Source organism: Rattus norvegicus, chromosome 3, assembly GCF_036323735.1.
Source record: "Rattus norvegicus strain BN/NHsdMcwi chromosome 3, GRCr8, whole genome shotgun sequence".
In the NCBI taxonomy this organism is placed as follows: Eukaryota; Metazoa; Chordata; class Mammalia; order Rodentia; family Muridae; genus Rattus; species Rattus norvegicus.
In genome coordinates this window covers 27,778,924-27,803,286 of record NC_086021.1, presented here as the reverse complement: position 1 = coordinate 27,803,286, position 24,363 = coordinate 27,778,924, and the positions used below count along the sequence as shown (strand labels likewise).

The following is a 24,363-nucleotide window of genomic DNA, read 5'->3' as shown; positions in this document are numbered from 1 at the left end:
AACACCAGTGTGTTCCCAGGGAGATGGGAACAATCGAGAGGCATCTAGGTGTGTATTCCTCAGTAGGGTTTCTGTGTCTGAGAAATGGAGGGGACACATCACAGGAGTAAGGGCCAGGGTGAGAGGGAGACAAAGAGAAAGGCTCTGGCATTCAGGAACTGAGGGCAGGACAGACAGCAAGTCCAGTTGGGACTGGTCAGTGGTGGGGCTCATGGTGGGCGTGGGGTGTTTGTTCTTCTGCATTATTCTGAGTAGTTCCTGCTTAGCCTCACATCCAGGCATTATCTTGGGGCTGACACTTTCTGGGGAGCACTGGACTTCAGGTCCCACTAGGGAGTAGCCTGTGTAGCTGTACCCCTCACCTCCACCTCACAGCTCATCTTCCATTGCAGCCTGGGTGGGTGGGGGACGGGTTCCATCCTGCCTGTTGCCGTAACCTGTGACATTTCCTTTCCAGTTGCCGGATTCATTATAAGGATATGTACAGTTTGTTGCGTTGTATTGCGCCACCCGTTGGCTTAGGGAAGAACTGCCCTCGTAGGTTGGCCTACAAGGTTTGCAACTTCAGAGCCTCCATCTGACATACCCCCCGCCCGAATCGCACACACTGCACACACTCCCTGCCTGACTTGGGAATGACAACACCTCACCTTCTCTTTCCTCTGTCCTGCCCTGCCCTGCGTTCCAGCATCCTGGATGCTTTGGTTCCCTGTCTTATGTCCCCTAGCTGGAGGCAGGCAGCCTTCATGACAGTGTCTGAGATGGTTTCTGGCCTGGCTCGGCGGAGTCTGCCAGGACCAATTGGCTGGGCGTGGGGGTTAGGGAGGGGGTTGGCATGTGGTTGAGACAGGTCCCACCTTTACCAAGCAAACAGCCATCACACCCAGCAATCCTGCAGGCTCTTATGATTGGGCTGATGGTCCGACAGCCAGAGGCTGAGAGCCGAGAGGAGAATTTGTACATGGGTGCAAATAAACAAGGAGCAGTTGTCCCTGTGGGTCAGGAGAGGCTCTCAGGTCCCTGGGGGAGGGGAGAGTGGGAACAAGAAAGGGGAGCCCTCCTGCGTCGCTTCCGGATTGATGTGCTCAGCTCAGGGAGAAAACCCCTGGCCTGGAACTGTGAGTGAAGGGCAGGGTCTGGGCAGATCTGCCCTCTGGAGAAAGGCTGGACTCTGCTGTGTCTCTGAGACCCCAAGCCCACAGGCAGGTGCTCTGGGGTAGAGGGAAGCCCCAGCCTCTTGACTTGGGAAGATGCTACACCAGCCCCAAGATGCTGCCCTGAGTGCCCCAGCCCACAGGGGCACATCCAACCTGTTGGTCCCAACCTGTGCTGTCAGAGGCACTAGTGGCACCAGGCCACAGCTTACTCAGCTCCTCCCTTCCCGCAGTCTCCTTCCCATCCAGCCCTGACTTCAGCAGCAGCCCTGCCCTGGGCTGGCCTCGGGCGTCTCTGGGCTTGGAGCTGACTTGCCCTGTCATTCAGTTCAGTCACTAAGAACTTTGGGACTCCTTTTCTAGCTTTCTAATCTGTTGTAGACTTTTCTCCACATTAGCCTCCGGCCTTATGTGGAAGCAAATCCAATCTGCCCATTGAGGTGGGCGACACTGCTGCTGTGGTTCTCAGCGGTAGTCTCCTCTCCACAGTCTGGCCAGTGCTTCCCGTGCCATGAACCAGCTCTTTCTGATTTGGCCTTGTCTGCAGTTCTAAAACAGTAAAGTCAGAAATTTATAACCCAAAGCCGCCCCGATGCAGCCCTTCCTCACCCCTCCATGTTCATTAGCTCAGACATCACCCCTGCCCGCTGCCCTGCATTGGGCTGCCTATGAGGAGGTGAGGCTGGGGGTGGGGGCAAGCAAGGGTCAAGTCAAGCAGAGATACCTTCATTTTACTTGTTTTTGATTTGGGGCATTTACCCGAACTTTGGTTAACTGAATCTGTTTTCTTGTCTGCTTCCTCCCCTGCCCGCTCCCTGCTCTGCCCCTCTGCCGTGCGCCTCTCCTGTGGACCACCCCACTATGCCTGGCCTCTGGAACGGGTTTCCAGTGGGCGCATCAGTTACAATGACATGTTTGAGATGCTGAAACACATGTCCCCACCTCTGGGTTTGGGGAAGAAATGCCCGGCTCGAGTTGCATACAAGGTAGACCTTGACCCTGCACTGATCCTGCATCCAACCCAGGAGCTGTCTGTGCTTGGCTGGGCCCACCTGGCCCTCATTCAGCCCACAGAGCACTCATGGGCTCTCACCTGCTTCCTTAGGATTTGTCTGGCTGTCTGGCTGTACCTGGCTGCCTTACTGCTGCTCCCTCACCACCCCGAAATCCTTTGCTCCCATCCCAGACAGAGGCATACGTCTCTGCACTAATCCACTACCCTGTCTGACTTCCCCACCACTGACATCCTTGAGGAGCTTGGGACAATGGAGCCAGAGATACCCCATCCAGGGCCCTTTTCCCTTCTTTGCCTGTGCTTTCCCAAGAATGAGAAGACCAACAAAACAATGCTTTTGGACCGAGGGTGCTTTCCTCCTAGATGCCCTGCCCCTGTGCTCCTGTCATGGGTGGTCATCAAGTCTGCAAGGTCTGCCTCCAGGGACAGATGGGGCCTGCGGGCCTCTGCTGCTCCCCTGTGCCGTGCCCTTCTACCCCAGCTAAGCTCAGCCTTGTAGGGTTTGTGCCCAGCTAGTCTTCAAGGGCTTCAAAACTTCCCAGTGGGAAGGAGGTGGGGCCTTGACGTTGGAAGGGAAAGGCTGCTTGGATGCCTTGGCTAAGGCTCCAGCTTCGCATTCAGGAGTCCCAGCACACGGGAGTCGTGAGGAAGGAAGTGAACATGGACACCTCCAGGCCTCCTTCCTGGCCCAGTCATAGCTCGCTGCACCTGCAGTGCCCTCAGCACTCATAGCCCCTACTGCTCCCCACTAAACAGTGCCAACTGTGTTAGCATCTGTCTGAGAGCTCCCTGCTGGCTCCTCCCTCTTCAGCCCGCTGTACTCTGTCCATCTTCTGTCTCCGTACCCCATTCTAGGTTTTTTTGTCTGCCACTTCATTCAGTGTAGTCTGTGGGAACCAAACAGCTCTCCCACCACTCACAGATGCCTCTGGGTTCTTCCTGCCTTTATCTGCCCCCAACTAGCATGTGTGTTGAAACTGCGGAGGCCCTGCATGCATGCGTGCATGTCTCTACCCACAGGAGGGAGAGCTCTGTTCCTATGACACCCAGTCAGACAGAAAGGCAGGCAGGAAGGGTTGCACTGCCCTTTCCAGCCAGGCCTGAGGATCCTGAGGTTCAGGGTGTGACCAGACCAAGAGAGGCTTCGGGGTAGGTTGCAGATGGCTTGGGGCAAAATGGGGGAGGGCCCAAGAGATGGTTCCAGTACCATTTCTGGAACTTATTTGCCATGGTCTTGCCACTCTGCTTCTCTGAGGTTCTATCTTTCTCTGTCCTCCATGACTGGGGGCAAACCTGTGGGAGCCCCTGTGAGGGTGACCTTTGGTGTCCTGGACAGATCTCCCCCTCTTGGAAACATCTGCTTGCTCTTCTCTCATTCCCATCCTGACCCCTCCCTGGAAGAGGAATTTCTTGGCCTCTCACACTGCCATCGGTGCTGGTCTGCAGGGACGCCATGCTCTGGGAAGCAGGCTTTTCCTGGTGTGTAACACATGTGACACGTGAGGTCCTGGTCCTGTGATTGGACGTGCCCAGTGGGGCTTTGCCAGCATTCAGAGGACAAGAGCCTACCTCCTGTGTTCTGCACCCCATGCCCCTCTATCACAATGAAGATACAGAACGTGGGGGCAAGATCCTAGGGACCGGGCTGTGTGGCCCTTCCCTGAAGAAGGGTGCTTGCCTTAGGGAGGAAGTCCTATCTCTAGTTTTCTTCCTATACAGAGGACATTAGTATTCCTGGGGTGCTTCATGGCCGACTGAGTGGTCTCAGATGCACCTGAGACCTCCCTCAGATGTTCTGAGAGCCGGACTTCCTTGCAGCTGCTGAGTCTACCCAGAGGAATGACTCAGACACATCCCTGTTTCAAGATGTGTTGTCTCTGAAAAACAAGAAAAGAAAGGGAGCTGGCCACTCAGAGATATAGGAGCAGCTTGCTCTGCTCTGGCCCTTAGAAAGGTCTCTTAAGACTCTTCTTCATTCATTTACCTATGATGGTGTCTGTCTTCAAGTGTGTCTCCCCGGCCCCCTGTTTGTGGTTAAGACCTGAGTTAAGCAAGAGCATCTCTCTTGATGAGTGCCTCGTTGGGACTGGACCTCAGAGAGGCCTCTTGGCTTCCACCCCTTACTTACCCAATGATCCAGTTGCAGATAGAGGGCAGGTAAGCAAAAACCACAGGACAGGGCCTCCAACTGTATTCTAAGCTGTCCCACTCTGCCTTCCTCAGCCAGGACCATGCCCCCTTGTGTCACTCATAGCCAGTGGTCAGGACTCAGGCTCCTGGGCCTGGCTTCTGCTACAGCTTCTACTTGGACTTCTGTTCTTCTCTAGTCAGGAGAATCTCAGCTTAGATGAGAGTAAGGTCCAGGAGGAGAGAATGCTGGCAAAACTTCCACCGCCCAGCCTTCTGGACCAGGCACCTGCCAGGACCACTCTCGGGACACCAAGCCAAGCTCCAGAGCCCAGACACTAACTCTAGGGTGGGAGTGACCGTAATATGCTTGGCCCTGATCTGCCCCTCCTCATCCCCAGCGCCTGGTTCGAATGAACATGCCCATATCCAATGAGGACATGACGGTACACTTTACATCCACACTGATGGCCCTCATCCGGACGGCACTGGAGATCAAGCTTGCCCCAGGTGAGTCACATGGCCTTGGGAAAGGGAGTGCACTGGCCAGCCAATCCTTAGCAAGTTCCCTGGCGCACAAACACACACATGCACGCACAAAATAAAGCAATCTACTTAGACATGTAAGGAGGAAGATAAAGGGATGGGCTCTACCTGGGGGACAGACTTACTTGCTCTATTAGGCACTGACTGTTTCCATGACAACTGCATTAGTACTACACTGTCTCATGCCTAAGGAGGAAAAGCACTCCTTGCCCTAGGTCGTTACACCCAGCAGTGAGAGCCTGCCCCAATCATGTTAGAGGTAGCATGGGCCATCTCCTCCTTCTTTCCCCTTCCCCTCTACCAGGGGGACCTTGTACCCCATCACTCTCCCTCCTCTGTGCCATACGGCTTGGGTACTTCTGTTGTGAGGGGTGGAGGTGAGGCCCCCCCGCACAGGTCCCATCTTTTCTCACTAAGTCCCTAAGGTTGGTACCCATTGTTTGGTTGTCTGCCTCTTGCTTTGTTGTTTTCTGTTTGGGGTTATGTGTGTCAGTATATGAGCACATTCTTACGTTCCCTTCTTTAAAAGGGCTACCTCTTACCACCCGTTATGTTCCTCCTTTTCTTCCCTCATAAGAACCAGCTACTCGAGGGACTTGTCTCCGCTCACCTCTCTCTGGCAATTATCAGTCTTGGCCCTGTCTGTAGCCGTCCTCAGAGTCTACTTCCTGTGCTTTTTTTCTTCTCTGAGAATGACATCTTAGGGGAATGTATGAGTCCTTTGAAGAATATAAACTACCAGACTTTCACTGAAGAAGAGATAAGCTTAGTGGTACGGGAATGGCTTTACTTGATAAATCCAGAATTCACTGCACATTTCTCCGAGTTTCTGGCCAAGCTTAATTTGTGAACTTTAGGCTCCTGAAGATGATGTCCAAGGTTTTCCTCTGGCTTCCACACACGCGCATCGGCATACAGGTACACATGCACGTTCATAGTCACGTGCACCACACACATGTGCACTCATGCATAAAGATAGGAGATAACCTAGTAATGCCATATCTCTTAGGTAGACTGACAGCCATCAACCTTCCGACAGAGAGCTCCAGGCCTAGCTGGCTTCATTGAAGTCTATCAGTTTAGTGACTACAGACCGTCTAGAATCTTATAGGAAATAAAAAGAGGGTACCTTTCTTAGCTTATTTTAAATGTACTTTATTCTGACATAAGAAACAAAGATATGGCAGGAAATAAAACAATCTTCCTTTGATTGTGGACATAAAGTTCCTCAATATAATTTTGGTGAAGTGACTGTAGATATAAAGATCTTAAGTGCAACTTTAGCAAACTAAATCTATCGGGACGTAAAAAAAAAATAATATATGATACCGTTTTGGTTTTCTTCCAGTCATGGAGGCTGGTTTGGTGTTCTAAAGCTCAGCCATTATAACTGACTGTATCAAACACTCAGTTTGATAGGAACTGGATGGTATTTCCACAGTCCCATCGGGAAAGAGCCTGTGACAGAATCCAGTGGTCATTCTTGCTAAGAATAGTCCTGTGTGGGGCTGGAATTAAATGAGACACCTAAGAGATATATGATAAAGGGCATCTGTGAAAAACTGCAGCTGATGTAACAGTCAACATAGGAACTCTGTTAAAGTCAGGGCTGAGGGTGGCCTGAGTCAGGACTCGTTTTTCAGATGTGTTCTTGGCCCCTAGTCATTCCAATAAGATCAGGGGAAGAACAAGAGCAAGAAAGGGTGGGAAAGAAGGAAAGATATTCTAAATAGGTTTAAATTTAAAGGTTGATTTCATTAATAAAAATATAATAAGAGAAACAAAAGTGTCTGTGGTCAGAGTTGTATCATTATGTGCAGAAATCCAGCCTGTTTTTAAAGTTACTGAAACTGACACGCATACAAAGGTAGCATGCAGGAACGTTTGTGTTCTAGTAACTAACAGTAGGAAATAACTCCATAACGCTTTCTTAAAATGCTTCCTTGAAAATAAACACAATGCAGTGTTTCTGTGTCATGGATAACTCTAAAAATTCATCTGTACACTTTAACCTGTGAGTTTCACAATCTTTATAGGAAGAATCACAGACCTGGATAACAAGAATAGCCTGTGTCTTGTTCATGGGTTAGGATGTGTTGTGGAAGAGGTGTATCGGCCTCATCCTTGTTCTCATTGCTGTCGTCCAGACAGAATCCCAACAGATGAATCTAAAGTCTATGGAGCAATGTAGAACCTAAACCATCCTGTTGAAAAGAAGAGAGGCAGGAAGCAGCCTCTTTCCATGAACTTATGCTGGTCAAGGTGTCGCTGGGAGAAACCCACATACATAGGGCCAACTGATTTTCTGCAAATTTGAAAGGGGAATTGATGTGGGAAAGATACCATTCATCCCTAATAAGCAGTGGTTTGTAAAGTCAGACAGCCATTTACAAAGGGAACAATATACTTTTTTAAAGATTTATTTATTATATATACTGCAGCTGTCTTCAGAGACACCAGAAGAGGGCATCAGATCTCACTACAGATGGTTGTGAGCCATCATGTGGTTGCTGGGATTTGAACTCAGGACCTCTGGAAGAGCAGTCAGTGCTCTCAACCACTGAGCCATCTCTCCAGCCTGGGAACGATTTTTGACTCACAGTCAGTTTGGAATGTGTAATAATCCTCTTGCTGCTCTGACAAAATAGCTGACAGAAAGCACTTTGAAGAGGAAGGCCTTATTTTAGCTAACCATTCTAGAGGGTAGCCCATCAGGTATGGTGGGAAGGACCAGAGCATCTTTAAATAGGAAGCAGAGGCGCCTGTTACCATTTACTTCCCTTTGTTCAACCCAGGGTGGTGCAGCCTGCATTTATATGGCTTCCCTTCTTGGTTACCCCTCCTTGGAGACACCTTAACACATGTGCCTAGGGTTTGTCGACAAAGTGATTCTAAATTCTGTTAAGATGAAACATTGCAGGGTACTGGCACACCATACGGCAGGCTGGGCAGCTTACCCAGGAAATGCTTCTCTCAGGGTCTGGAAGCTGATTTCTATTCTTGAGGTGCTGGTAGGGTGGGTTCCTCTGAGGTCTCCCCTTGCTCTGTGCTCTCAGTGAGAGAGTGAACAAGATTTCTGTTGTCTTCTCAGAAGGGCACTTCTAACATGAGGTCTTTTATTGATAACTTCTAGTCACTGTTTCTTATGATTTCCACATAGCAACAGTGGGATGCCTTCCAGTCCACAGCACATAGTTTGACCTCCTACAAAACTTAACTTGAAAGGGATCATAAATTTAAAATGGTGAAAACCTCTAGAGGGAAACAAAATGATGGCAACTGAGTTTAGTGGAGATTTCTTTTTAGAAAAATGCATGAATCCAGACAGTTAAATGTGTTTACTACCCTTTCAGAATATCAGGTTTCAGATCTTAGCAGGAGGCTCACAATTAGGATCTGGTGCCCCTTTCTTCTGGCCTCCATGGGAAACTCTACAATCACACACACAACATACACACATAAATAAATAAATGCATGAACCATGTAAGAAAAAAATGATAAATTAAATTTCATCAAAATTAAAACTTTCACACTTCAAAAGATATTTGAGGTACTGGGGTTATGGCTCTGTTGTAGAAGAGAGGACCTGGATTCTATTTTGTACACTCACACAGATACACACACACACACACACACACACACACACACACACACACACGCCCTGGATTCTATTTTGTACACTCGCACAGATACACACACACACACACACACACACACACACACACACACGCCCTGGATTCTATTTTGTAAACACACACACACACACACACACACACACACACACACACACACACACACACACGCACACATAGCTGTACTGTCTCCTACTGTGCAGGAAGGTCTCCAGCTAGTCAGCAGATCACTGGGTCTTCACATTGTATCTTCCTTTTAGTGCCAGCTCCGTCTTCTCTTCCCCTCCACACGCCTGCCCACACAGTGTCTCCAGCTCTGTCTGAAGGCAGGGCCTGCAGGGCTGCTTCTGACTTGTCTCCCCTTTTCCTCTTGTCCTGGCCCAGCGGGGACAAAACAGCACCAATGTGATGCTGAGCTGAGGAAGGAGATCTCTTCTGTGTGGGCTAATCTGCCCCAGAAGACTCTGGACTTACTGGTGCCACCCCACAAACGTAAGTGGAGAGCGAAAGATACCCTCTGCCCCACCTTCCCTCAGGGCCTGTGGGAGTATAGACAGGCAGTGTATTGCTTTACAGAGGTGGGCTCCCCTCATCCCTGTGTAGCCATGCTGGGTGGCATAGGAGCCATAAGCGGTTATCCAGAGTCCTCCTACTTTGACAGTATATCTCATGACACTTTAAGAAATGCAAGAGGGAAGCCTGGTATTGGCACAAAGAAGAGGAGGTGCTCAATTCTGAGAGCCTCTTGTAGGGAATTCATCAGTCCAGCTTAGGAGACACAGGACTAATTAGTGTTGCTCAGAGTACACTGTGTTCTGTAGCTATAGGAGACACAGCACTAGAGCCTGTGGCTGAGCCTACACAGGGGATGAGGGAAAGAAGCTGCCTCTTTACCTGGCTACATTTTCTGTGGCGTTTTTGTGCTGTGTGTCCTCCAACCCTCGCCCTCTGGCTCTTTGCCTGTTCTCTTCAGCTGACGAGATGACAGTGGGGAAGGTCTATGCGGCTCTCATGATATTTGACTTCTACAAACAGAACAAAACCACCAGAGATCAGACTCACCAAGCTCCTGGAGGCCTGTCCCAGGTACAGTTGTGGGAGACCTATAACTGCTCAGAGTTTAATGGCCGAGCTGCCTGCTCTTCATTAGTTACTTGCTTGAGTTTGAGAGCTGGTTTTTAGGAGTAAGACAGAGCCCTGGCAGTGTCACTTTTCCTGTGCTGTCTGGAAAGGACATGATGTATCCAAGGAGGACTCTTACAGGATGGAAAGAAACACACACACAGGCACACACCAGAGAGATGCACGGTGTAGACCAGAGTCGCTGTTGTCTTTGCTCATGGTATATGGGAGGTGTGGGATACATCTGTCTGGTGCTGCCACAGCCATGTCTTTGGTGACCACCATGTGGAGATTCTGTTTTGTAGATACACAGAGCTTCTAGTGATGTTTACCTGGCCCCATGTCATGGCATATTCACTAGTTATCCTCCCAGTTTCTGGCAGCCACTGTAACCTAAAGATGAGACCACTGATTCGACTGATTGTGTATAAGACCAATACCCACCTGCGTAGCTAGAAAAACCAAGGCTCTGGGTTAAGTGACTGTTTTCCTGAAGTCCTTTACGGGGGAAAACAGAAGCAATACTCCCTGAGCCTACCTTGTTCTGTTCGCATGCTCCTCTTGGGAAACAAGGCAAGATCTGGGAAAGTAAAAGTTCTTTGCTGCAGAATAAGGAGACTGGACTCTGTTACGTGCTATACCAGGCTGAGGTTCTCAGGCACAGGTCTCTTCTCTTCCTTGTTCTCCTTTGTAGATGGGTCCTGTTTCCCTGTTCCATCCTCTGAAGGCCACCCTGGAGCAGACACAGCCCGCTGTGCTCCGAGGAGCTCGGGTTTTCCTTCGACAAAAGAGTGCAACTTCCCTCAGCAATGGGGGCGCCATGTGAGTTCGGGTGGGGCGTGTGGGTGGGGTGTGCTGGTGGAATGGGAGCACCATGTAAGTGCTGGTGGGTAGAACTCAAGACCAGTGTGAGGAGGGAATATCTCTCCATACACTACTTAGAATCTGGCCTCTACCTCACACCCTATAATACCATACCTGAGGGGTTCATCCACAATAAGAACAGTCCTCTGAGGATAGGAGGTTCTCAGGTCCCATCCCACTTTCAAGGATGAGCTCTGGAGGAACCGAATGTCTACCTCCACCATTGGGTACACAGACACTTGGATGCTGATAAAGATGGCTGCTGTTAGGGTTTTCTATCTGAGTGTTTTCATAGTGAACTTTGAGGTTAGCTTCACATCACCGAGCTTGGGTAGATAGCTGTGCTACTCCTGAGGTGATAGCCACTGCATGTACCTGTTTGTGGTGGTTTGAATACGCTTGGCCCATAGGGTGTTAGGAGGTGTGACCTTGTTGGAGGAAGTGTGTCACTGTGGGGGTGGGCTTTGAAGCTCCACATAGTGTGGAAGAGTCAGTTTCTTCAGTTGCAGTCAGATTGACATGCAGAACTCTCAATTCCTCCTGTGCCATACCTGTCTGGACCCTGCCATAGTCCTGCCTTGATGATAACTGAACCTTTGAACCTGTAAGCCAGCCCCAATTAAATGTTGTCCTTTTTAAGAGATGCCTTGGTCATGGTATCTCTTCACAGCAATGGAAACTTAATTAAGACAGAAGTTGGTACCAGGGACTGGGGTATTATCGTGATAGGCTTGACCATGTTTTTGTTTGGGGGAATATGGATTTGGGGACTTTCGATCTGGAAAGCAGTGGAATGCTTTAAGTGGGGCTTAATGGGCCATACTAGTAGTTATATGGTTTGAACTGTAGAGGCCTGCTAGCACAAGAGGTTTCAGAGAAGAAGAATTTTAGCATGTGGCCTAGAGACTGTTGTGACCTGTGATGTTTTGGTGAAGAATATGGCAGCTTTTTGCCCATATTTGAAGAATCTACCTGATGTTAAGATAAAGAGATTTTGACTCAATTGCATTGACAATGGAAACCTCAGAAACGCCCATCATAGACTTTGTCCTCTGGTTTACTCTCATGAAGAGCATTCTGATCAAGCATAGTAAGCTTACAAAGGAAAAATACAAAATGTGTGGTTCAAGTAATAAAAGGGCACTGGGAATTGCAATGGAGCTAAATCAAGAAAATACACAGATTAAGGGAGTTATGACTTTGGGCAAGATCCTGCCCAGCAAAGCTTATTGTTTATCCATTTGCCATTGAACAAAGAATGTTTAGGTGTTATTATTACTTAGTTACTGTTTTCATTTGGACTTTTAATCTTAAATGAACTGCAGTTTAGCAATTGAGGGCACACCTGTGATCCAGAACTTGTGACTGAAAGATACAGGCTTTTGATCTAGCTCTTGAGGAGTTGTGGCCCTGAAAAGCATGAAAAACACATCCCAGATCTCACCTCAGTGATACTGGTATCTTTTTAATCACAGCTAATTGCTTAGCTCTAGCTAACCAGCATCATTTGTTCCAGAAAGTCCCTCTACTCTTGACTCTAAATGTAGAGCCACATGGCCAAAGCTTCAGAGTTCTGCTGATTGCTGGGGCTGGAGCATGCCCTCCTTGTTCTATTACATCTTTCATTGCCTAAGCTTGGCTGTCCTGGAACTTGCTTTGTAAACCAATCTTGAACTCATAGATTTGTGTGTCTATGTCTTCCCAAGTTCCAGGATTAAAGGCCTGTATTACCATGCCTGGAACAGGAACTTGGAACTTGCTGTATAACAGGCTGGCCTTTCTCCTGGGATTAATGGTGTGTACCACCCTGCCTGAAGACAGAGGCAAGCAGATTCCTGAGTTCAAGGCCAGCCTGTTATGGAGCATCACTGAAGTGGAGTCTTCTGGGATGTGTTTTCTGAGAGCACAAAGAAGCTGTGTTCTAGAGATAACCAAGGTTGTACCTCATGCTGCAGCTGAATTTGGTAATTACCCAGGTGACACTGTTTTTGAAGGCATGAATGGGTCATGGAGAGCAGCTGAGACTTGACACTGAGAGGCCAGGAAAGACTGTTGGTGAGGTACAGGCTCACTTGCAGTTGACAGCCAAGGACTTAAGGGTCATACAAAGAAGTTGAGGCTTGACACTACGAAGAGATCCTGTGAGAGGCTATTGGTGAGGCCTAGTTGCAGTGGAAGATCCCAGCACATTGGAGATGCTAGTGCCATGGGATGACCACTAAGAACAGCAGCAGCAGTGGAGTGGATCAACTTGAGCTTAAAGTGCTACAGAGGGCAGAGCTGGAGAAGTGACACAAGCACTTTGGAGGAGTCCAGAAGATCATGTGTGGATCCCAGACATTGAAACAAGAAGCTTTAATGCTGAAATTGCCTTGGATACCCCAAGCTGTTAGAAACGCCAGATCTGTGAGATATCTGTCAAGGAAAGCTGCTAACAGGGAGTGGAACCAGCCCAAGAAAATGAGGTTTGTTGTTGCTGAATGCCAGATCAGCCAACAGCAGTCAACAAAGATGAAAGGTGCTAGAGATCTGAAGAGCGCTTTGACATTGGACATAGAGACATGGAGTTTGGAGTTTGTCCAGCTGGTTTTTGGTCTTGCATTGGTCTGTTAATTTCTCACTATGATTTTTTTGGAGTGTTAATGTATGTCCTGTAATGTTGGAGGTATGTGATCTGATTTTTGATTTTGATTTTATAGGGGATTACAGTCAAGAGATTGTGTGAATCTCAGAAGAGACTTTGAATTTTGGACTTTTAACATTGTTGAGACGGCTATAGACTTTGGGACTTATGAAGTTGGACTAAATGTATTTTGCATTATGCTATGGCTAGGTATGGCCCCCATAGACTCATGTGTTTGAACAAGCTTATGGGGGCCAAAGAGTGGAATGTGGTGGTTTGAATACGCTTGGTCCATAGGGAATGGTACTGTTGGGAGGTGTGACCTTGTTGGAGGAAGTGTGTCACTGTGGGGGTGGGCGTTGAAGCTCTGCATAGTATGGAAAAGACAGTTTCTCCTGGCTGCAGTCAGATCAAATGCTGAACTCTCAGCTCCTCCTGCACAGGCCTGCCTGAACCTTGCCATCTTGATGATAGTGGACTGCACCTCTGAACCTGTGAGCCAGCCCCAATTACATGTTGCCTGTTATACGAGTTGCCTTGGTCATGGTGTCTCTTCACAGCAGTGAAACCCTAAAACACTGTCTTTTCTGGGTTCTGTGGTCACTGATTTCTAGTGCCTATGAACTGTTAAACTGTTTCGTGGGCTAAAGAGATGGCTCAGAGGTTAAGAGCGGTGGCTGCTCTTCCAGAGGTCCTGAGTTCAATTCCCAACCACCACATGGTGGTCCACAATCATCTCTAATGATTGCCATCTTTTGGCATGCAGATAGAGCACTTGTATAAATAAAATAAATAAATCTTTTAGAAAATAAAAAGATATTGATTCTTCCTTGAACTTTCAAGTACCTTATAATTCTGATCTTCCTGGTTCTACTGAGCCATTTGTCTCCTGGTTTCCCATTTTGGCTTTCATTTTTGAAACTATTTTATTTCATAGACAAATGGGTCAGGTCTTTTTGTTTCACCTCACTCTTAGACAGTGTTTCTTGAAGTCAGTTTCAAAGAGTTAGAAATCAAGGATCATGTTTCTCATCCAAGGCTGTGGACAGGCTCTGGACAGAGCTGGTTACACACTGAAGGCAGACTCGTTGAGACAGGATCAACAGACTTGAAGCTACATAGCTAGCTTCCAGGAATAGTTATCTTTCCTTATCTGTTGCCCATGAGACTCACCACCTCAAGTTGGCCCTGAAAATGGCGACCAACATGTAGCTCTTGTCTGGACCTGTTTCTGTTGTATAGGCCGTAGTCCTATCAGCCTCGTGCAGACAGGCCCAAGTTCATGTTGTGGGCAGCAGACAATGTGGAGGGAACCCTGACTGCATGTGTGTTAGAAGTAGCTCTAAGTTGTGGGAGTGCATCCCGAGAGCTGCCACACAGAGCCCTGCAAGTCCCCAGGCACATGCTTTTCCTTGCACATGTTAGTTAGGGTCCTTTTTGTGCATTTCAAATTAAGCATGCTCTGAGCAAGTACATACAACTCTGTGAGAGGGAATGTGTGTGTGTTATGTGAGATGTGTGTGTGTCTTAGAGGGGCACATGTATTCTATAAAATGTGAGGTGTCTTTGATTTGATCTGATCTAGGCTTCCAGGAACAAAGTAAGACCCAGGTACAAACTATGATAATTACATACTATGCATGAAGCTGTTAGAGCTTTCATGGAAGGTCAGTGTCTTAGTTAGGGTTTTACTGCTGGGAATAGATGCCATGACCAGAGCAACTCTTATGAAGGAAAACATTTGATTGCGGCTGGCTTACAGGTTCAGAGGTTTATTATATTGTTCCATGGTGGGGAGCATGGCAGGATGCAGGCAGACATGGTGCTGGAGGAGGAGCTGAGAGCTCTACATCTGGATTGGCAGGCAGCAGAACGGGAGAGGGGGATTCTGGGTCTGGCTTGAGCTTCTGAAACCTCAAAGCCCACCCCCTGTGACACACCCCAACAAGGCCTTACCTATCTAACACAGTCATACTTTATATAATGCTACTCCCTATGAGTCTATGGGAGCCATTTTCTTTTAAACCACCACATTCCACTACCTGGCCCCATAGACTTATGGCCAAATCATAATGTAAAATACATTTAGTCCAACTTCAAAAGTCCCTATAGTCTATTACACTCTCAGCAATGTTTAAAAATCCAAAGTCTCTTAATTGTAACCCCTGTAAAATAAAAATAAAAAGTAGATCATACACTTCCAACATACAGTGGCAAATAGTATACAGTACTATTCCCAAAGTGAGGAAAGAGAGCACGCTGGGAAATACTGGATGAAAGACAGACAGACAGACAGGCAGGCAGGCAGGCAGACAGACAGACAGAAAACTAGGCCAACTCCAGACTCTGGACTTCTATCTCTGATGTCAAAATGCTCTGTGAATCTCCAACTCCTTTTAGCTTTGTTGACTACAATACACTTCTTTCTTTCTTGGGTTGGTTCCACTCCCTGTCAGCAGCTTTCCTTGACAGGTCTCCCACGGCTCTCACACCTCCAACATCTTGGGGTCTCCACAATCCACACTTCACCTTCACAGCCTTATACAGTGGCCTCTAGGCTTCCATGCAGAGACACCCCTGACATATGACTGGCCTCAGTGGCTTTCCTTAATTGCGGAAGAAGATTCCATAACCCCTTCCTTGTATCCTTGACTCTAAAGCCAGAACCGTGTGGCTGTTCTACTGTTTGCTGGAGCTGGAACAAGGTCTCCTTGTTCAAATACATTTTCACCAGCATTCTGTTCTCAATGTTTTCCTTCACTGCCTGAGCGTGAATGTCCTGAAACTCTGTAGGTGAGGTTAACCTCAAGCTCATCAATCCACCTGCCTCTCCCTCCCGACTGCTGGGATTAAAGGTGTGTGCCTCCACACTGTTCCTAAACTGTTCTTTAATTCCTGGGCCTGGCTTGAGCTCCTAAAACACCAAAGACCACCCCAGTGACACACTTCCTTCAAGGCCACACCTCCAATAATATCACTCCACACAGTCAGAGAACACCCTATCCCATTGTTCAGCAATGGAGGGTCAGAGCCATACTGTGACCTCAGGGCTGGCAGTGTGCCAGGGTTTAGCCTGGCCCCACTCTTATCTAGAGCCCATTCCCAGGGTTGCCTCAAGAGACATTGAGGTGAAGTGGCCTGCAATACACCCAGAAAACAATGAGTGATTCTTGTATAGATGCCCAGCAAGGACAGATCTGGCCAACTGTGTGAGCACACTCTGTGTTCAGAAGTCAGGCCCTGTGCTGGGTGTGCTAAGCTGACTGATCAAGTGTCACCCAACTTGTACGATGCACATGTAGTCCTTGCAGAGGGTCTGCCTGGGAAGAGTCAATGTTATGTGGGCATCTTACCCTGAACCTGACTGCTTCCAGGCACCGTGAGGAACGGACATACTGTGAGGGGCAGGCAGTGAGGGCATCTATGGGCTGACGATTAGGAAACCAATAGAGAGGAGTGGAGAGCTGGGTGTAACAAAAAGCTATCAGTGAGAAAGTCCTGAGGAGAGAGGCCCAGGAAGGGTCCTGGAGTCTCTTTAGCTGTTGGATATTTATATTCACCACGTAGTTCCTGGGTGGCCTTGTCCCTCCCATCATGGTCTGTGGCAGATACTTGATGCCCATATTTCAGAAGAACCACTAGGGTCGAAGAACTTGCTGATTGTCCCCAGACCAGAGGATGATGGATTTGATTTTCCTCAGAATAAGTGTTTCAAGTCCTCTTCCCTGAGAGTACTGTTTAGCTTGGAACTACATTGAGCCCATGCTATCTAATATATCTTGGTTAGTGGGCCATGCTAGAACTCCTGTGCAGGGATGAGTGGGAGGTCAGAGAGGAATGGAACTGTCCCTTATTTGCCAAGACTACAGCCAGTGGAGATTCCCAGCAGTTGTGTTCTGTAGCCCATAGGTCTCTAACCCTATAGAACATTTCTTTCCCCAGACAAACCCAGGAAAGTGGCATCAAGGAGTCCCTGTCCTGGGGCACGCAGAGGACCCAGGACGTACTTTATGAGGCCAGAGCACCTCTAGAACGTGGCCATTCTGCAGAGATCCCTGTGGGGCAGCCAGGAGCACTGGTGAGCCCTTCCTGGGGGGCTTGTATGAGAGAGGGAGGACAGAGAGTGTGAGACAGGAACACAGAAGCTGGGGGTGAGGATGTGTGAGATGGGGGTGGGTGGAGGCAGATGGCTCTGTGATGTGCTACTTAGCAGCCTTCTGTCCTCCAGGCTGTAGATGTCCAGATGCAGAACATGACATTGAGAGGACCGGATGGGGAGCCCCAGCCTGGCCTGGAGAGCCAAGGCCGAGCGGCCTCTATGCCACGCCTGGCGGCAGAAACACAGGTATGTTGTCTTGGAGCCATCTAGGCTGTGGAGAGGATGGGGTGTCAGCGGAGGAGAGGGCTTGATGGTGTATATGGAGGAACAAGACTGGGTGGCACCTGGATAGCCTGCCTGAAGTCACCTGCCTGTGTACCTTTGGACAGCTCCTGCCCTTGGGTGACATAGTGCCTACCTCACCAGGACAGTCCTAAGGCCAAACAGACATTAATCCCTGAGTTCTGGATCTATAGCTTTGGTGCCTTCCCTCTAGCTCTGCTTACCCCACTTCTAGTATCCCCCAGCCCTTGCCTCCCTGACTGTCTCCTCTGGCCCTCAGACCCCTCCACTGTGCTGCCTCCAGCTCTACTGACCCATCTTCTCCTCTCTTAAGGTTCATCTCTAGGACCAGAGCAGATTCTAGAATCCAGAAAGTAGTGCCTATGCCTCAGTTTACCCTTTTGCTGTTTGGGGCTCTGGGATGACCCTTCCTGCCCAGTCCCTGAACCTTTATTCGCTTCTTGGCCTCTTGTGAGGTTTTTCTCATTGAGTACATTTAAGTAGGAGTGAGACACCCAACTTAGAGTTGACAAGCCCCTTCTCAAGGTCACTTTTGAAGCCAAGAAGAGGCCACCGGCTGCTCTGAGTCCTCGGCCTGCCCGGGCCTATAGCTCTCCTGACTGTGTCCTTCTCCTTCCTGTGGTTATGGTTGTGTCCTGCGTTCTTCATTTTCACCCTTCTCACTCCCCGAGCCATGTCTTCCCTTTATGGTATCCCTACACTGTAGCCTACAGTGCGTCCCATCCCCTGCTGCCCTCTTTTCCCCTTGTGTCAGTCCTGCGGCCCCACCCCGTGGTGTCACATGCTTCCTCCTAGTCTTTGACCTTGAGAGATGCCACTACACGTCACAGCAGTCTTTCTGTAGGTCCTGATTTTGCATGGCATGGTTGGGTGGGGATGAGTCATCCCCCGGATGGACCGAAGTGTGAGTCCCACCAGGATTCCGTAGTCAAACCAGCAACCCCTCTTCTGGCAGGACCCTCATGACACAACCCAGCTTCCAGTCTGTCTGGAGGGATGCCCCTCCCACACTGCCATCCCATAAGTGGCTTCTGGTTTGACTGGGGCTTGGTTAGGTTCACTTTCTCTGCTAGTTAAAGAAGTAAAGGGTAGGAAAGAACCTCAAGACACAGGGAGCAGTGGAAATATCTCCACCCCCCACACACACACACATACACACACACCACCAGACACACACACATACACATACACACACCACCAGACACACACACACACACCACCAGACACACACACACACACACACACACCCCACCAGACACATACATACACACATACATACACACACACACCACCAGACACATACATACACACACACCACCAGACACACACACACACACACATACACACACACATACACACACACATACATACACACACACACCACCAGACACACACACACACACACACACCACCAGACACATATATACACACACACACCACCAGACACACACACACACACACATACACACACACACCACCAGACACACACATATATACACACACACCACCAGACATATACATACATACATACATACATACATACATACATACATACACACACACACCACCAGACACACACACACACCACATACACACACACATACATACACACACACCACCAGACACATACATACACACACACACCACCAGACACACACACACACACATACACACACACCACCAGACACATACATACACACACACACACCACCAGACACACACACACACATACTCACACACATACATACACACACACACCACCAGACACACACACACACACATACACACACACATACATACACACACACCACCAGACACACACACACACACATACACACACACCACCAGACACACACACACACACATACACACACACACCACCAGACACACACACATATACACACACACACCACCAGACACACACAAATACACACACACACACCACCAGGCACACGCACACACACACACACACACACACACACACACACACACACACACACACACCACCAGGCACACAGAAAACAAGTATCTTCTGAAGTTGTTTTAAATCTCTGAAGCATTTCCTCCTCTCACTCAGGGTTAATTGGTCTGAAGATGGTTGAGTGGCTTGCGACCATCCTGTAACTCATCCTGACCCACCAGTTGAGCCAGTCCATCCCGGAATGCTTGCTGTTGGAGGGAGAAAGGCTCACGAGGCCTTTGTTTTAATCTGCCAGGCTTTTTCTCAGGTCTTGAGGGTGAACAAAAAGCTGGCCATCTTGGAAATTCAAACCTTTATTGTTACTGGGCCATGGCCCCCTCCCTATCTGTCTAATTCCTCTTCTGTCCTCCCTGCCACCTCTGGCCATGTGCCTGCTCATCCCGTGTCCTTTGTCGCAGCCGGCCCCTAATGCCAGCCCCATGAAGCGCTCCATCTCCACACTGGCTCCACGCCCGCATGGGACTCAGCTTTGCAACACAGTCCTGGACCGGCCACCTCCTAGCCAGGTGTCCCATCACCACCACCACCGCTGCCACCGGCGCAGGGACAAGAAGCAGAGGTCCCTGGAAAAGGGGCCCAGCCTGTCTGTTGACACAGAAGGTGGTGCGTATAAAGACTCCCAGTAGCCTCGTGAGTGCTTATGGCCTGACTAGGATAGGGTCCGGCAGTCCATATGGTCCCAGAATCTGCCCACAGCAGGAGGGGGTACGAGTCCCAGTTCTGGGGCCAGGCAGGACCATTGGCTACCTAAGGCCCTGAGTCTATAGGTCTAGAGCCAGGGGTTTCTGCCCTGCTTGGGACTCAGCTGAACGTAACCTCTCTACTTCTTGGCCAGCACCAAGTACTGCTGCAGGATCTGGCCTGCCCCATGGAGAAGGGTCCACAGGCTGCCGGCGGGAGCGTAAGCAAGAGCGAGGCCGGTCCCAGGAGCGGAGGCAGCCCTCCTCCTCTTCTTCAGAGAAGCAGCGCTTCTATTCCTGTGACCGCTTTGGGAGCCGGGAGCCCCCACAACCTAAGCCCTCCCTCAGTAGCCACCCCATATCGCCAACAGCGGCACTAGAGCCAGGACCCCACCCGCAGGTAATCAAATAGGGGCGTATGTTTCAATTGTTCCAATGCTGTTTGCCCCAGATCTTTGAGTGTCCTCTGTGCCCCGCCCCCATATCTGTCTTTCTAGCCATTGAGCCCCCCATTAGTTGGTCAGTTGTCCCAAATCAGCAGCACGCACTTCTTTTTTTTTTTTTTGGTTCTTTTTTTTTCCGGAGCTGGGGACCGAACCCAGGGCCTTGGGCTTCCTAGGTAAGCGCTCTACCACTGAGCTAAATCCCCAGCCCCTAGCAGCACGCACTTCTAATCACTCTTCATTTTCCTCTGACTGTGGGCTTCTAGTACTTGATCAGTACTAGTACTTGATCAGCAGGAAGTCTCTCCTTCCTGCTTCCCCTCCATTTGCCTCGTGTCCTCCCTGGATCCCGTCAGAACGATGACTATATTGTGTGTGTACTGTGTTGTTTAATGTGATTTTCATTTCTATTTGCTGTTCCCTTTTTCATGTAGGGCAGTGGTTCCGTTAATGGGAGCCCCTTGATGTCAACATCTGGTGCTAGCACGCCGGGCCGAGGTGGGCGGAGGCAGCTCCCCCAGACTCCCCTGACCCCACGCCCCAGCATCACCTACAAGACGGCCAATTCCTCGCCTGTCCACTTTGCTGAGGGTCAGAGTGGCCTTCCAGCCTTCTCCCCTGGCCGTCTCAGCCGCGGCCTTTCTGAACACAATGCCCTGCTCCAGAAAGAGCCCCTGAGCCAGCCTCTAGCTTCTGGCTCCCGCATTGGCTCTGACCCTTACCTAGGGCAGCGTCTGGACAGTGAGGCCTCTGCCCACAACCTGCCTGAGGATACACTCACCTTTGAAGAGGCCGTGGCCACCAACTCTGGCCGCTCCTCCAGGACTTCCTATGTGTCCTCCCTCACTTCCCAATCCCACCCTCTCCGCCGTGTACCCAATGGCTACCACTGCACTTTGGGACTCAGCACCGGCGTCCGGGCGCGGCACAGCTACCACCACCCAGACCAGGATCACTGGTGCTAGCTGCACCACGACCACCCATGCACCAGCTCGTGGGTGCGGGTTCCAGTTGATGAGTTTTATCATCCGCTCTGGGTTGTGCGGTCACAGCCCTGGGAGGAGGGTCCTCACATCGCGGCCTCTGTGGTGGAGGTTCCTGCTTCTCTCCCTCCCTCCCTTTTACACTGGACAGACTAATAAAGCCCTTTCTTAGAGGGATATGGTCCTCTCTATCCTCCTGTGTACTGCCTTCCTGGGTTCCATGCCAGATGTTGGATCCTAAGCAGAGGTAGCTGAGTTGAGATAGACCCAGCAAATCCAAATCCTATGTCATGGCCTCCAGCTTCCAGGGTGGGTACTTGGGACTTTCTTAGGAGGTCTGAGCCTCATGGAGATTGTGGTTTGTCCAAATGTGTGGCATGGGGGATAGGGTACCCTCAAAGGCAAGGAAAGGAGCCCAACTGTGTGGCCTGGCAGCACCTGCCAGCATCACTACTCTCATGTCTATTGTGGTCTTGGAGTCAAATAGCACATGTATATAGAGATATGCTCAAGGGCCTGCCTTTCACCTACATTGTCACCATAATAGGGACCAAATCTAGAGGATGTCCTTGCTGTTGATTCTGGTTTTCAGTCACAACACTTTCACTTTTTGTCATTTCTATATAGTTGATCTAGAAAAACAGAAATCAAAACAGGGAAGAAAATGTTCGTGTAACTTAAAAAAGAAATCAACGTGTAGGAAGGTCTCCATTTTGCATTGTTTCTGTGACTTGTATGCAATGTTCCTGTATGTATTCTACCCTTCCCGGGAAGTCCCCAATGACCCTGGTTCCTCTGCTCAACCAAGTGCCTGATCTCTGGCTCTGAGCATCGTGGCTGAGGTGCGGCCTCAGGAAGCATCGGGGAGCTGCTCAGAGCAGCACTAGGACTTGTGTCTTAGGGACACTGACCGTGTCCAGCAGCATGTCAGAGAAGCAGCTGTAGTGCCCATGTTCCTCCCTGAGTGATGGGTTCTGAAGAAGCCAGAGCAGCACAATGTGTGCTTGCGTGAGGCACTTTCCGCCTTTTAAAATCTGATTCTCAGGGATGGGATGCCTGCCAAGTAGGGTGTGATCTCTGTTGTGTTTTAAAAAACAACAACAACAAACAAACAAAACCTAGTATTCACTGAATGCTGAAGAGAGCAAAATGCAAGCAAAGAAGGGACTGGGGTTAGAGGGAGAAGCCCGCACTGGCAGCATAATAAGAAACTGGCAGGGAGGGGATGGTCCTGGAACAGGCCAGGTGCCTAGAGCTGAGTCCAGCCCCTGGCCCGGAACTGGGGACACAGCACTCAAATAAAACCTCATGGCTACTTGGTGAAGGCAAACCCATGCTCAGGAAGGTGTTCAGTGTGCAGAGATGGCTGTGAGGCCATGAGAGAAAGGTTTCACATAGGCAGGCAGTCCTTGGTGTGTTCTCTGTGTTTTGAAACGTCTGATGACTTCTTGGTGGACTGTTGGTTTCTACCCCATGTTTCTCACAGAAGCTGTGTATATGTGTGATTGCGCGTGTGATTGCATGTGTGTGGTAGTGTGCGTGCGTGAGCATGCATGAGTCATAGGAAATGTGTGTGTGTGTGTGTGTGTGTGTGTAGGTGTGTGTACGTGTGTTCAGCAAGTGGCTTTTGTCAACCATAGGGCTATGCAACAAAAGACACATTACTAGAAACAAAACACAAGACCACCACTCGGTCTAGGGTTTCAGCATGATTGTGACCAAACCTTTTATAGAATTTCCTTATATGAAGGCACAATACCCTGAAACTTTAAAGATAACAGAGTATTTTATTCCAGTAGGGTAAGATTAAACAGGACCCTGGACTGCATGTGACTGCACTCATGTACAACAGAGGAGGATGTGCATTTTGATACTGTTCTGTCTCTGTCCCAGCCCCAGCCCTTTTCTCTTGAGTGTTGAATGTATACATTCTGTGTGGAACTACAGCTGCTCCAGACAGTCCTGGGTTGGGAATCATCTTTATCCCACATTAACATAGCTGGCTTTTCTTCCAAGCACTGGTACACAGGAAAGGAGACATGATGTCTTGCTTCCTGACTTTGGGTTTGTTTCTGTACTGTCTCTTCTCAAGATGTTGTCTGTTCCCCCTGAAATTTCATAGTGAGTTGCCAAATTTGAAATGCAACAACCAGCTGTCTGCATCTGGAACCTGTCAAGCAGTGCTGTAGTTTGAAAAAGTTATGTGTGCATGTAAAATATACACATATATATATATACATTATACAAGTATGTGCATGAAATGTATATCTTCATACTTTTTGATACAATGTATTCATTTGTTAATTTTTAATTATATTTGATATAAATTGAAGGTTTGTTGCAAAAATTTATATTTAACAGTGTTGAGAGAGAGAGAAAGAGCGAGAGAGGGAGAGAGAGAGAAAGATCCAATCATGCAACAGAAATGGGACTACTTTAAAAATCAGTCCTTTGACTAGTTTGCTGCCTGAATAATATTTACAAACCAAACTTTGGATTCTGCTCTTGTTTCTACAATGACTTTTTGTATAAAGCAAAGTCCTTGGATTAAATAAAAACAACCAAAAAAATCAAAATTAAAACCCAGGATGCAGCTGGGTGATACCTGAGGACGGTGTGTCTCAGTGCGTCGGTGGAGAGGGTCTACTGCCTGGAGGGCTCGAGAAAAATTGAGAACTTCAACAATGTGCTCGTGAGCACTGGGTTCAATGCAGGAGCAGGATGTGCTTTGACGATAACAGTGGGCTTTGCTTGGGACCCCATGAAAGCTGTCCAGATTATGCAGAGCAAT

At 49.0% G+C, this 24,363-nt stretch overlaps 1 protein-coding gene across 11 annotated transcripts in view; it reads left to right on the top strand.

The window, feature by feature from the left end:
- Cacna1b (calcium voltage-gated channel subunit alpha1 B) overlaps positions 1–24,154 on the top strand; it is a 165,160-nt gene extending 141,006 nt beyond the window's left edge. For 7 of the 11 annotated variants that reach the window (XM_063283169.1, XM_063283167.1, XM_017591505.3 and 4 more), the window contains 10 exons: positions 2,044–2,140; positions 4,698–4,806; positions 8,859–8,966; positions 9,448–9,560; positions 10,291–10,418; positions 17,026–17,161; positions 17,312–17,428; positions 19,865–20,069; positions 20,302–20,546; positions 21,024–24,154. In XM_063283169.1, coding sequence (XP_063139239.1) covers positions 2,044–2,140; positions 4,698–4,806; positions 8,859–8,966; positions 9,448–9,560; positions 10,291–10,418; positions 17,026–17,161; positions 17,312–17,428; positions 19,865–20,069; positions 20,302–20,546; positions 21,024–21,554 — 1,789 coding nt within the window. In that variant the 3' untranslated portion in view covers positions 21,555–24,154. Of the gene's footprint in view, positions 1–2,043; positions 2,141–4,697; positions 4,807–8,858; positions 8,967–9,447; positions 9,561–10,290; positions 10,419–17,025; positions 17,162–17,311; positions 17,429–19,864; positions 20,070–20,301; positions 20,547–21,023 lie in introns of those variants that run through there. The other 4 variants (NM_147141.3, NM_001413253.1, NM_001195199.2 and 1 more) reach the window with 2 other exon arrangements.
- Positions 24,155–24,363: the final 209 nt, after the last annotated feature.